The sequence below is a fragment of the Lagopus muta genome, chromosome 3 (genome assembly GCF_023343835.1).
Source record: "Lagopus muta isolate bLagMut1 chromosome 3, bLagMut1 primary, whole genome shotgun sequence".
NCBI classification, from domain to species: Eukaryota; Metazoa; Chordata; class Aves; order Galliformes; family Phasianidae; genus Lagopus; species Lagopus muta.
In genome coordinates, this window is record NC_064435.1 from 46553667 (window position 1) to 46568561 (window position 14895).

The following is a 14895-nucleotide window of genomic DNA, read 5'->3' on the forward strand; positions in this document are numbered from 1 at the left end:
CAGTTCCAGAAGGGCACAAGAGCTCACCAAATATAGCTGCAGAAAAGCTTGCAGAATGCAAGTGACACTGACTCTATGAAACCATTCTTTTGGTAGCAAGTGGTTCCAGATATAGGGCCATATCACATGTTTCACTGTAATGAGATCACATCCATCAACCCGCAGAGATGGAGAAACCTTACTGCAAAATAATGCTCAACAGAACCACAGATACAAGTCTACATAAGGGGCACAATTCTCAGTAGGCCTGAATAGGAAATATTTTTCATCATAGGAAGAGTATCACAACACAAAGACAAAAATTGCACAGGGGGCTAAGGCCAGGGTGATGTATTCACTCTTAGCAAACATATCCTCCAGCACTGAGGACTCTCTCCCAAGCTTAACAGCCCTTGTCAGCGATCCATGCCAGAATGAGAAAGTAGTGCCATACTTCGGTTTCCTCTGCCTTTAACCAGGTTTTGTTAAATGGAAGTGTTAAACCTTCATAACCATGCAGGCAAACAGAAATAGCATTAATTTCACCGGTCACTTTATTACTGCTTCTAGCTTTCCCAAGCTAGGAAAAGAGAAAACCATATAGAAGACTGAAAAGCAGTGAAACTGCTAAGGTGTTGTTTCACCTAGCCACAGTTTGCAGAAGCTGTGAGCAACAACAATTACGCTCAAAGAAAGAGACATCAAAAATGCTATGCTGAGGTCCCACCACAAGACCATAAAGCTCAGACAAATAACAGAACACATCATCCCGTACTCCACAAGAAGAGATTCCAGAACTGGCAATTACAGAAAGGAAACGATAATGCTCACATACAAAAATTTAGCTTTCCTGGAAATTCCTTCATATTGCTTGCTAAACTTCTATACAAGTTGGCAGGTTCCCAAATTGATCAAAATTAATCGTACAAACATTCAACTGTTATAACATGCTGCTAAGCCAATTACCAAATTTCATCTCTGTGTTGAGAGCTTCAGTTACCTTGAATACAGTATGACTAATCACATGGCAAATTGCAAGTAAATTACTTACCCTAACAATTTGCGTATGCTGACGCTCAACAGCAAGGTGCAGAGCGGTTTGCTGGTTAACATTCTGGATATCCAGGTTAGCATTGCCCTAGAAGATGTTCAAAGCATTAGGCAGCTATCCCAGCAATTCATTAATGCAAGGCAGTCAATTAAAGCACCAAATAAAACCCTCAATATGATTACTGTTTTGAAGATTTGAGAGCAAAAGTTAATAAGTACATCAATCATTTGCTGTACAGATGCTTGAATCAGACTGGGTATCAGACTGACCAATCCCAACTCCACTATGAGGACAATGTACCAATCTCAAAAGCAACTTTGACCTTTGCAGCTCCTCATACGGCTCTCCCTGCTCCATTGCACAGCAGGCATCAAGAGCAAACTATTTTCACGTAAGACGTTTAATCAAAGTGCAACATATAAACCCTCCTGAGAAAAGAATCCTACCTGGTGCACCAAAAGTTCAGCCACCTCCACGTGATTGTTGAGAGCTGCCAGATGCAAGGCAGTGTAACCATCATCTTTTTTCTCATCAACAATCCACGGTCGTGGTAACTTGGACAGCAATACGCGCATTGCACTAAAATAAACAGAGATGGATAAATGCATTTGTGAGGTATTTGCTGAATAACAATATGACAATAGTAAAAACAAGTTCATTCTTGGAACTACAAAGCAGCAGTGAAAAAGACAAGCATAAGTCTCTTTTTTAGAAGAGAGAAAGGAGAAAAAGTGAGTGAAAAGTTGTGAAACAGCTCCAAAGCCTAACAATTTCATGCTTGGTTTCTTCCAGTTGAAGTATGCAAAGCAGCCAATCACCGAGCATTAAACAATAAAACTTCTAAAAACAAATGAAATAAATGCTGAAACTCTTAAGTGGCCGTTAGTGGAATACAGGAATAGCTGTAACAGAAAGTGGCTGAGTTTAAAACACCATGGCATGTTCAGTCTTCTACCCCATTCTCTATGTGCTTACCAAGATACCAAGTGGAAGTGGATTTACTTTTTACATTTTAAATTCTAGGGTAGGGAAAAGCAACATGACTGCTGTAGTATTAAAGTAAACTAAAATCCATTAAGTCCAAAGAATGCAGGATTGATTTGATCATCACGCATTCTCTCCGAAAGACTTTCCTCAAGTTCACTTGACTTCACTTAGCTTCTGGAACAGGCAGGTAATCAAACATGATTCCCTTTGTCTTATCTTTGTAAAAAGCAAAAGGAGTTCCTTTATGACAGTTATTCTGAAAGAAATATAAAAACAAATCTCCTCTATCACCTGATCTTTCCCTTCCCTTAAAGGAACATGCAATTCAAAAGAAAAACAGAGCTTCTTCACAAAATTCAGGCTTTAAAATTCAGTGCTAGCTAGTGCAGGCCATAAGCTGCATTCCAATGTAGATACTAAAATGGAATTAAACAGATCTTCATTAGAGCCCAGATATTCCACAGGTAGAATTTCAGCAAGCCTCAGAAATAGCCCGATGCAATAAAGTCTTTCAGATTTTACTCAAAAATACTTGCAGCAAGTAACAATAGGCTGTCTGTATTACCAAACAATAACTTAGCTCCTAATTCCATCCCAAGGATCTGTTGTCTTGACCATCCACATGACACAAATGCTATTTGCTCCTGAGCCCCCTTAAGGTAAGAGATTGAGTTTCCTATAAATCAAACAACAAGCTGTGGTTCTGGGGTTCTGCTCCAACGAGCAGAAGTAAGAGATCATGAGGCAGATTGTGCACTCCTTCGTCCAAGCTGCTAGGACCCCATTCTAACAGACTTTGACTTCTTAAGCACCTGGACATGCTCTCCCAATGCTGTTTCACACCCTCTTCACACCAGAACAATCACTCTTTATCCCCCCCCATTGCAGAGAAACCACAAGGAAGTAACTGCACTTCCAGGCTTCAGGGTCACACGGCTCCTGAAGAGACCATGACCACACAGAGCCCATTGCCCACGTGCTCTGCAGGGCAGCGCTCTGTACAGTAGGCCCAATCTCTTCCCTGGGAACTGAATTTATTTTGCAGTCAGTGAGTCACCTCAGCTTCCAGCAGAATCACAGCTTTTTAGAAGTAAGCACATTAAAACATTCCACCTCTCAAGATGACCTTATTTACCTGGCTAAGCTTCTCACTTCCTCGATGTTCACATCACTTGTAACAGCAAAATGAGACCACAGCACTTAACAGATTGTACATTATACACTCTTGGCTTCTGTTCATCTCATTGTCTACAGTTCTGTCATATGTTATCAAAAAAATATTTGAGTTAAAAAATTTCAGTAAAAAATATTTGTATATATACATTTCTTCAATATTTGAGGAAAAAAAAAAAAACACTATCCTTTGAAAGATTCACTTACATAGGTGTTTCAAAAGCTAAGTACTTAATTTATTAAGACAGGAGATACCAAAACATTATGAAATGTAGAAAAGTACAGGGATGTTAGTTGCACTGTAAATATTATTTATTTTGCTATGAAATGATGCCTATCCAAATCCCAGATATAAACACACCACGAGTTAGAAACATGTCAACAGTTTCTGGCTGTCCCAGAGGGAGCAAGCCCAGAGCACTGTGGTTCGTGTCACACCTAGCTGACAACTGCACAGCGTGCCTGGGCACACCATCAGCTCTTCAGAAAGTCAAGCTGATACAGAGCATGCCTCAGGAGCATGTGAGGCCAAGAGGAACAGAAGCCCAGTCCTCTGCTTTATCCACAAGGAATCACAGCCTGTACTCTCTTCATTCTCTACTGAAAGACTCAGTGCTTCAACAAGCCACAAAGCTCTGGAGTACCTACTGTGGGTCACCTGAAAAGCACAACATAAATAACATGAGAATTCCTTATGATGGGAAGAAAGAGGTGACGTGACTACTATAAAAGGTGGGGCAACAGAGGACTAAGAAGAAAAACAAGGTGAAGAAATTCTCACAACTGCTACGTCTTCAGGAATGCCGTGGTAAGGCACAACACCCAGACAAGCTGCTCTTTAAATATACTTGGCTTATTTCCAAAGTTCTGGTCACTGAGCAGGGAATAACCCCAACCAACTCAGACTGTATTTTATGTCCTTGTCTTCTGCAATAAAATAAGGAACTGCCAGCTCAACAGATTTCAACAAAACAATATTTAAAGCACATTCACATAAATAGATGCACCACGGAGTGAGTACGCCTCAGAAATACTATTATTATTTCTTTAACACCCATCTATGAGAGAAAATTTAAAAATTGACAGATGTAGTATCATGTATGATATTAAAAAATTCACTCATCCTAATATTGGCAAGTGCACAAACCTCACCAGTTCTGCTTTCAATTTTTTTCCTACTTAGTTTGCTGTTAAAGGCCATTGAGATTTTCTTCTAAAGTTCAACTACTGAACAACCAAGGGTTACAACCATACCTTACTTTTATGCAAAACTTACCAGACAGCTCATCTGTATACTTCTACAAAACTGAAAAAAAACCAACAGGACCAATAAAGCAAACAATTTCTGCGTATAATAGACATGTATATTACTTCTCCCAGTAAGCCATTTGAGTGAGAGTAATTAATGTTCAGTTTCTTCTGCCTAGGAAGTTAGAGACCACATACTTCTCTTTGATCCAGACTGCACCAAGTTAATAGGAAGCAGGATGGAAGCACGGATTCATGGACATGACACCTTAGAAATTAGCAAGATATTAATACGCCACAAATGGAGAACTCTTTTAAGTAAGAAGTTCAGTGGCTGCAGGCTCCATCCCCACAAGCAGAGAGGCAGCTTCTTGCAGTGCACAAAACTCTGCCCTTCACGTTGCAGGCTTTCCTGCTACTGCTGTTCTATTTATCAGAATTTTCTAGAGCTGCTGCCAAAATTTTGACAACTTGGCTAAGTGGCTATCATTCAGAACAGCACTCACCGAAACTAGCATGTACTGTACCATAAAAAGTCATCTCAGTGAATTAATGTTGCATGCCAATTACATAGCAATTCCTAATTCACCAATCCACATAAAGTATTAATGAGGAAGCTGAATCACACTATTCTGTTTTCAGGATCATAACATCAACATGGTCCTGAAAACCTGCTTTCCTTTTCCATACATTAAAACAGAGTACAGACTGCTTTCACTGTAATTGTATTCAAAAGATTAAGACATCAGCAAATCTAAGAGTAACTACAAAATCAGCTTCAGACTATAATCATCTGCAGTTTATTCAGCTGTTACAGATTATACAGCTAATTGAATAGCTTCAAAGATTACTGACAAACATTTAAAAGCCTTATTAAAACACCAAATTTGTGCCACTGCTATGCTAACTACTATTTTTGTTTGTTTTGTGACAGAAAAGCTTTGTCATTAGCTGGGCTACAGTAGGGGAGTTGGAAGTAGATGTTCTCTAAGGTCCCTCCCCAGCCAAGCCACTCTATGACTGGCAGATTAGCAGGAAGCTGATAATGATCTTAGGCCTTTTTCAGTTGGATAATCTCATGCAAACTCAATTTGAAATTTTCTAGAAAAAACTTTGCTGAAGCTTTTAGAGTAAATTTTCTGCAAAGCATGAAGTGGATGAAGGGTGTTCATCTTTCACAGAAGCTAAACACCTGCTCTGTGAAAACAGGAAGGAGAAAGTCTAAGCGTGGGCAGAAATGAAGGTGTGTGCTGCTTCCCCACCTCAATTGTTGGGGCATGGTAACTTACAAAGCCCACCACAACTCACGTTTTCTCTGGAGCTGCCACCTTCTGGTCCGACTTATCCACCCAATACAATGATCATCATCTAGGCTCCAACGGTTGTTAGTGACTTGGTACAAGAAACACCCCTTTATATTCTTTTACAGCTTTAATTTGACCTTGCCATTCAAATATGCTTTTTGAGTGGTGCTTTTTTATTATTATCATTTTTATTCAGAGAGTCTGGAATCATGGCTTAACATACACATATTTAAATAATGAAGTGTATCAGAACACAAACTCAACAGCATGAATTTTCTGACAAAGCAGTCACCAGTGTCATGACCAATGATCAATACAGTATAGTATTCATTATTGATCTACATACATAATTTTTTTCCTTGTGTATTTCTTCTTACAGAATTTTTACAGCTGCTCACAACACTTTCAGACACAGTTTGAATTTTGGGTGGTCCTATGCAGAGCCAGGAATTGGACTCTATAATCCTTGTGGGTCCCTTCCAAGTTGGGACGTTCTGTGGTTCTATGATTTTGTGAGCACTACCTTAGAACACTGCACAAAGTAATGGCTTTATTTGTAAAACCTACAAGGTAAAAAGTATTTACAAGGAAGATGAAACTAGTACACTGCTGCATAGAAAAGATTTGAGGTTTAACATTCTTTACTGCAAACCCATCCTTCTATCCTGTTTAAAGAAAAACTACACAGGAGATTCTCTGTTACCAACTGCAATCTGATTGCATGCAGCATAATAAAGGGGCAGGTTGGTTGCTTTGTGTTTGTTTTGGTAGAGAATAGATACATATGTTGAAGTAAAAAAAGAGCTTACACGTCTGCTTAAGCACATTTAGGTTAAGTTGCTATCAAAAGACACTGTCCCACTTTCCCCTACTCTGCCAATGCAAGCATTATGTTGGCTGCATAAGCAGTCACTGAAACAACTGCCAGACTAGGTATACTCACTTTCACTCAGATCAGTGAGCTCAACCAGGTTACACTGCAACTTCAGAGCCACTGTGAGCAGTAGGAACAAGGAAGTACTGGATCTGGAGCTGTAGGGAGGGCACACTGCCCTTCCCAGGAGCAAAGCCTTAGTTCAGCGCAAACTGATCAGGTAACCTTATCTATAGGGGTTGTAATAATGATTCAGTGCACCGTACAAGTTCCTCTACTCTCCTGCCATTCTCCTCCCTCAGGTAAGCTTTCCAGTGTTACAGTGTGACAACATCTTCCTCACGCATGATAATTCACATTAAACTGTGTCTTGAAATGTTGCTCCCCCACCCACACACTCATTCCTCCGCTCCTTCCCAGCCCTGCTCATCAGCCAAACCTGTTCACATACTTCCTCTTATATCTACAACACTTAATTAAACAATTTTAAGACAGCTGCAATTGCAAAGTCATCTTTTAAAGTATATATTTGCATATACATTAAAATACAAAAGCAGCAAGACTACATTTTACTTATCCTAATCTTGTCCTCTGACCACATTTGTTCAAAAATAAAAGTAGTTCCCACCAAAGCACCTACAAAGAATGACCTCGTTCTGTATGATTATTTCTCATGCAGATTACTACTCTGATCCTGCTCACTGGGAGCCAAAAGAAGTATTTGTACCAACACAGTGCAAGAAGTAACACAGGAGCAGGACAGCACTATTTTTGGCTGCGCTATGATCTGCAGCGCACGTCAGCACGCAGCTCCAGGCCAGGCAGCCCGCTGCTCCGGCTCACAGCAGCTCACAGACAGCTGTGCTCAGAGTGGGAAAGAAGCATCCCCAGAACAAGTGACACGTGGAGCAGCACCGGGGAGCAGCCCTACTGAGCACCACACAAACAGAGTTCAGCATTTCAGATCAGATTTCCATCAGATTGCTTAGTTAGCATGTGTTTAAGCAAGGAGGCTGCTTCCTTCTTTCATTTTTCAGTATTGTCAATCAGTTCTCAGCACTTGAGAATTTCCGTTCATGAAACTGAAAGGAGCATGAAACTAAAGGCGCAGTAAGGTATGTAATACTCAGGGATCACAAAAATATGCTCTGCATTAGTAGAGCATCAATTTAGTCTTCAAAGCACAACTATTAAGTCAATGGGAAACAAACGCAACTTCTACCAGAGAGCTCTTCTGCAACAGGAACTATGGGACAAGTGGGTGCCCACAGATGGGGGACAAAGACTGCACAAAAAGGGGAGGAAATGAGCGAACCATGATCCAGGAGCATCCTTGCAGGGCTCTGCCACTCATCACCCACCTCAAGGTGCTGAGCTTACATGGATGAGTAACGACACACTACGTCAGCGTTCACAGAGATGGTTAGCTTTAGAGTGAGAAACTCTTCAGCACTTTCACTCTTGCTCCCAAGGAATGTAAAGGCTGCTGTACAAACAATAAAATCTTGAAATATGAGGGCTCCGTATTCTGTCATATATATCAGTTACTTTATTCACTTCAGAGAACAACATTGCAGATATTCATACAGAGATGAATACACTTTTCTATTCTGCATGTGTTGCACCGGTACAGTTAGAGGCCAGTTCTGTACACACAAAAGTCAGACTGACGGAGTGTGCTGTTCAGGGTTGGGTTGCTACCTTTTCTTCCTTTCCCTTAGATCTCTCTCCACAGAACAGCAGCACCCACCTCACACTTCCATTTATTTTTCAAAACCCGTTTCCTAGTTTAGCACGGAACACCGCAGGACTACCGAACACCCGCAGCACCGAATCACAGGAATTCGCTGCCCTCCGTGCCTCCTCCCGGCCCCCACCCCCCGGACCGGTCCCCTCCGGCCGCCGCACTCGGGGTCCGGCCGCCCTCGGGCGGGGCTGGAAGCGCGGATCTCCCCAGGCACGGAACTCCCCGGGCGCAGCGGACCCGCAGGCCGCTCAATCGATAGGCGGAGCGCGGGAGAGCGCCCGGATCGACAATCGGCAGCTGGGAGGCTATTTTTTGCGAGGGTTGACTAAATATGGTCAGGGAAGAGCGAGGCGCGGGGGAGCCGGGCGGCCCGGCTGTGCGTGTTTCAAATGCTTAGCCGCCTATAAAGCCCGGCGGCGGGGCTGTGGCCCGCGAGCGGCAGTGCGGGCGGCGGGGTGCTGACCTCTGCGGACGGAAGGAAGAAGGAAGGAAGGAAGGAAGGAGGGCTCCGGCAGCGCGGAGCTGCGGCGGCGCGCCCCGGGAGCGCAGCTCGGGCACGGGAGGATGCGGGGCTCGGCCGCGGGAGCCAGAAGGAACCACCACTGCGGGAGGGGGGGAGACGATCGCTGCCTTCATTTATTTATTTATTTTTAATTTTTCTGAAGAGACTCCCAACTTTTTTTGGGGGGAGAGGGCTGATTTTCTTTTTGGGCTTTTTTTCCCCCCCCTTCCCCCCTCCTTTTTGCCTGTGATTACTCTCATCATAGCCCACCTTCTCATGGCTTGCCAGCACCCATCCTTGGACTCTTAGCTCCCAGCCCAGCAGCCGTGAGGTACCACCTCTCCACCACCACCCCACCGCAGGCAGCAGGTGCCACCGGCCCCGCACCTCTCCGCACCCTGCAGGCCCGGCCCGGCGAGCTGGCGGGTGAGATGGCAGCTGCCGGGCCCTGGCCGCACCTCTGCCAGCCTGCATGACCCTGAGCTCAGGTAACGCACCGCCACACCGCCTGCCGTGTTCTGCACGTTTAAGGATGCCTATGACTTTCTGCATGTGTGACTTATTTACTAGATGGGGTGTTTTTTTTTGGTTGTTGTTGTTTTTCTTTTTTTTTTTTTCCTTTTTTTTTTTTTTTTTTTTTTTTTTTAAAGTTGTGATTAATCCCTCTGCTCTAGGAGCAGCTTGGTTTGAGTGTGGTGGAGTATCATGCATTGGTGGTGTAAAGAACAGGCCAACACAAATCCAAAATTCCTAGCAAGAAAGCTCAACTTGTCTGGCAGAATTCTTGCTAGTGAAGATCAACTCAGATACCGCAATGCCATTAACTGCTCAGCAAACAGCATTAGTTTCACTGATACATTCCTGTTTTCCTATGCAAACCATAACTAAAGGACTACCAACACCACAAAAAGCCACCAGCACGGCTGGGCAGAGCTCTGAAGCTACGCAGAACACAGAGGTGCTGTAGCTCGGCTGCACGAGGGATCAACCTACTTACAGCACTAGGATGCTGCTGCATTGCTGCTCTCAGTGCTGTGCCGGCTTCTGCCACACGCTGATTTGCTCTCTGCCAGCTGCACTAGGGCTTTGCCATGAACTGCAGAAATCCATACTACCTCCGCTCTCGGCTTGCCTTACCACTAGTACATATACTAACTGTCACACCATTTACCTTCTAACGCTGGAAAAAGAAAGCTTACTCCTCACAGTAACCCCAGTGAACCTCTGAACCAAATTTAAGCAGCCCCAAGCGGTGTCTGACAACTCTGTGGAGCCAAACCCCTCCAACACACCTAATGTTTAACTTCCAGACCTAGTGGAGTCTGCTCAAACAGTTTGGCTGGGGTTGTTGGGCTTTTTAAAATTTCATAACATTTAAAGCGTGAACAGCATTTTGACTGAAGCAGGTGAGTGCCAATTTAGGAAAAAAAAAAAAAAGAATAGCAACCCTGTTCTGTAGAAGTGTTGAATAGGAATTAGCTGCCACATGTGACCTTGGGCCTGACAATCCAAACCCTGTCACAGCAGTTAGAGGTTGTTTGCTGAACTCCATGCCATTATGCCTGCGATAAGCAGGACCACTGTGGCACACGCACATCCACTTTTTAAGACTACTCTCAGCTACAGCAGAAACCTGCAATGAGTTTGCAGAACACTGGGTGTATGAAGCAGGAAGGTGGGGCTGGGGAGGGTAAGGAAGTTTCTAACTGCTGTATTGGATGAGCTTGTGGTTCCCTCCAGGATCCTACATGAAGAAACACACGTGGAAGTATTCCTGAAGACCTCAGAGAAAGCTGGCACTTTCGCAGTGGAATACAACTCCGAATCCCAAGAACACATCCTGCAAAATTACCAGTGATTCACGTCTCCGTTCAACCCTGGTTGCTCAGAACAGCAAGCAGCTGCAGAAGCCTGAATAAGCACTTCTCTTGTCAGTGCCATCAGAGCAGTGAGCTATAACTGGCTTTAAGCCACTGCACAGGTAAATTGCATCATTGAATTCAGTTAGATTGAGTAGATGGGTTTCTATCATCAGTTAATTGTAACATTGTTCTCCCAAAGAAATCTCAGCCCTGAATTTTACTTAATGAAAGAACCAGTAAGCAGCAAAGTCCTTTTCAGGTTCATTTGAGCAACTCTACAAGTACCTGCTCAGAGCACATACTTCTTTATGTACCCATATGAACATACAATGCTATGGAATGTAAAGAAGTATGTATTTTTGGCAGGCACAGAACGACCAGTAAGAGGAAACTAACAGCTGTTGGGAAGAGCGTGCTTCCCCACATTTGAGTGACATTCAAGTGACAAGTTAACTGGCTAAGGGTCAGCTGGTACTGCCTAAATAACACATACTTACTAGTAACAACTCACAAAGCATTAAGTTAAGGGACTATATACGTGGGTTGAGAAAGTTTTTCTTGGATTACAAACTTAACATCAGCTGTAAACACAAAACCCACAACGAGGCTGGGAACTAACAGTTCAACATGCTAAGTCAGATCAGCAAAAGTTATGATTACAGTACACCTCATACAATAGAACCTAAACAAACTTTAAAAGCCCAATTACCAAAACATATCTCGTTTAACCAAGCCATTGTTTTACTAATCTCAGCAAGTCCTGTACGCTCACAATGACACCTTTTAAATTTGCATCTACCACAGATTATTTAACAACTTACAGACTGCAACCAGGACATAAGCAGAAACAGATGAGAAATTAAGGCTGTGATTTAGAGAAAAGGATTTACAGAAGTACATTAAGTACAATGACATCTGCCGTTTAGCATATAGCATTTAAGTTAGAATTTTCTCCAAATCAGCATTTACTATGCTCACTGAGCTCTTCAGTACAAACTGCTGTGTCTGGTTTATGCGCAGAAAGTGACAATACAGAGATTTCTAGGCCCCAGTTGCTAGTCAGCAGATTAAAGCTATTGACAGATTCCTAAAGGGAAACACAAATGGCAAATAACACTTACCTAAGTTACCTTACATATCATTTTCAAATTAACCACATTTACTTTAAATCTGGATTGAAGAAAATTGGCCATGCAAACACTTTATAACACCTTGAAAATTTTGAGACCTGCTCTGGAAAAACGTCCCACAACAGTTTAAGTTCTAAAAGCAGGATTAATTAAAATATGCGAATGCATACCGTCCCTAAGTTAAGAGGCTCAACACTAAATTCAGGAATAGGGAAAAAAATCAGAGGAATACTCTCAGCTCACCGGTACAGCAATTCTATTCATAAAGCAGCTTTCTAAGAGCAGTTAGCTGATACATTCATGAGAAGCAGGCACATCTGTCCCAGTTTAAAAATTCTAACTCTATCTATGTGCTTACTAAAATGTCTGGGAATAAAAAAACAACAACAACAGCAACAAAAAGCAACATACCAATTTTAGATTGAGAACCTTATTTTTAAAATACTCAAATAATACTCAAATAGCTATTATACATAGCCTGCTATTTTTATTGCTTGAAACTAAAGAGTAACGCACAGTAGAAAGAACCACAGAAGAAAGAAGGAAGAATGGTTCTCTTATCAGAATCATTTGCTAAAGTAAAATGCTTAACATTTTTTAAAAAGCCATTTCTCTTATAAGCAGATATTGTGACACAAAGACAATGGCATCTCTAAATCCAAATTCAAATCTACTTTATAGTGGGAAACAATCAAACCATAGTGGCTAATCTCAGAGTGATGCTACTGAACTTGATCACGCTCACAGAAGTAATCTGGTATTACCACCAGCTTTACAGAGAGGTTAATTGCTAAGCATCCAGTTGTTCTACTGAAGAGTTCCTGTCCTCCGTGCTAATTGATTTGGTCTCCACTGTGTACTCAAACTTTTTAACATCTCAAATGTATTTAGAGGTTTTTGGTAACAAGTCATCATACCACCTTCTTTCTCCTCTGCTTTGTGTAACACTGCAGCGCTGTTCCGAAACAAAATGACAGTTCTGAGTGACACAGAAGTTAAAATTACACATTGACACTGCTTCCTGCTAGTTCATGTTAGCGTAGCTCTAAGAATACATATCCAGTCACTCTGAAATGTCACATCCATCACTTAGATCAGCTGTTCGGTTTTTAACTGAGCACACGTTGAACTTTGGGCATCTGCTGACACAGTTGTAACTCAAACATTTCAACTGTGTGACTGACAGGGATAACAGATGCTGACATTATCAAATGCTACACGGCTTTTTTTCCATGGCCATTTTTTGTCCCGATATGGCCAGTACATGCAACTGTATTACCATCCAAAAGCGCACTTGAGCAGCTGTATCTGTAAAACAGTTCCTGTATAACTGGTAAAAATAGAAACTAATTTTATAACCATCTTTAATGCTGAAGTCCAAGTGACACACCTGCTATGTTTCTATTAGCATGCATGGTGTTGGGAATATATTTACATAAATCTTCTCACCAGTATCAGACCGTGCAGCAAACAGATGCAGACTATACTTGATGCAGTCATTATTAGTGAATGGCTCCAACTAATTTTTGTCTACTATTTCCCACTGCAGTCAAAGTTCACTTTAAAAAAAGAAAAAAAAACACCACTGAATTCAGCACACAGCATATAAAAAGCTATGTTAGCATATGCACATGTTAAAGGAGGCTTGGTTTAGGAGAATTAAAAAAAAAAAAAAATTAAATCCCAGATCTTTCATTTTTTTTTAAACTGCATTTTACCTGCTATATAACACTTACATATACAATCAAGTAGGAAAAAAAAAAATCTGTCTTGCTATATTATGTAATCATTCCTAAAAAGTTAATACTAACCAGAGATATAGTGATGGAATTGAAAGCACTTGACATTTACACTTGTGCTAAGCAAGTACAGCACTAAAGCAGCTGCAAAGGGTAACCTGCCAGAAAACCAAGGGGGTAGGGAGGTGGCAAAATGAAACCTTCTCTCCAGTAATGCTCAACATTGAGAGGCAAAGGAACTCTGCATGAGTACAGCCTCAAAGCACGCTGTTTGTGGTCACTACCCTAGAATTTCATTATTTCAGATCAAGAACAGTTTACACTGCAACTAGAATTTGAGCTGAGACTCAAAGAATTAGGCAAGGAAAATACAACCCTGTATGTATGAGGCCTCACTGGCACATATCTTTCCATTTTGCCACTTCAAAATTAAAGAATTTAAATTTGCAGTGACTAGAAACAAAACACAGCTCAGGAGGAAGCCACACATTCTTTGTGAACAGTCCACATATGCTAAATGGTCTTAAAAATATGTTATTAAATTATAACCTTCCTGCACTCCAATGCTTTGCTAAAGCTGGTAAAATGGAACCAAATCACCTCTTCAATGGATTTGGTCCCCTTCAACCAGCTGTAGCTATGCATTGATCACTACAGGATTTTTTATATATTTAAAGCTAGATGATAAGCCAGAATAATTTTGCAGAGAGGGCTGATTTTTTCCAGGCACTTAGAAGGTAACAAGAAGTACAGTGAATTCCATAGTTCAAAAATCTCAAGGTTGTACCTGTAAATAAACAGCTAATGGTTGTATATATTCGTATATATTCATTGCAAACTGACCTTAAAACATTTTTGAAGATAGGCAAACAGCGAAATAAACACATTTTCCAATGACTGATTGTCTCCTGTATTTTTCCTCAAGTCTGCTGCACTTTTAACAGAACTGATCCCCCCAGAAGAAGATACAGAATGAACAGTATTTGCAGTAGCACATCTACTTTCTGGACACCTCTGTTATCCCTCACTTTCCTTTGCCCCCTTCTATCCTTTAAATTAAAAAAAAAAAAAAAAAAAAAATACAGCAAATTGCACAAGGGAAGCAACACCCCGGGTAGAAACTGTATTGGCTGCCTTGTATGCTATCTGGGCATATTATTTACTATTTAAAGATAAAGTTGTCACTGACCTCAGCAGCTACAGGCTATCTAATTATAGGTCTGCCCATGGAGATTATATTCCCCTTAACACCAATCTGAACAAAAGTCTTATTTCAAAGCATTTTCTGACTTAATACGT

The 14895-nt window shown here is 41.6% G+C and overlaps 1 protein-coding gene and 1 long non-coding RNA gene across 3 annotated transcripts in view; one reads left to right on the plus strand and one right to left on the minus strand.

Annotated features, from left to right (window-relative positions):
• Window positions 1–14895, minus strand: part of MIB1 (MIB E3 ubiquitin protein ligase 1) — a 71419-nt gene that overhangs the window by 20999 nt on the left and 35525 nt on the right. For both annotated transcript variants that reach the window (XM_048938805.1, XM_048938804.1), the window contains exons 13-14: window positions 1477–1609; window positions 1031–1117 (exon numbers count right to left, since the gene is read on the minus strand). In XM_048938805.1, coding sequence (XP_048794762.1) covers window positions 1031–1117; window positions 1477–1609 — 220 coding nt within the window. The remainder of the gene's footprint in view (window positions 1–1030; window positions 1118–1476; window positions 1610–14895) is intronic.
• Window positions 7640–14493, plus strand: LOC125690462 (uncharacterized). Its single transcript, XR_007375686.1, has 2 exons — window positions 7640–9353; window positions 10606–14493. It is a non-coding gene; the product is annotated as an uncharacterized LOC125690462 (long non-coding RNA).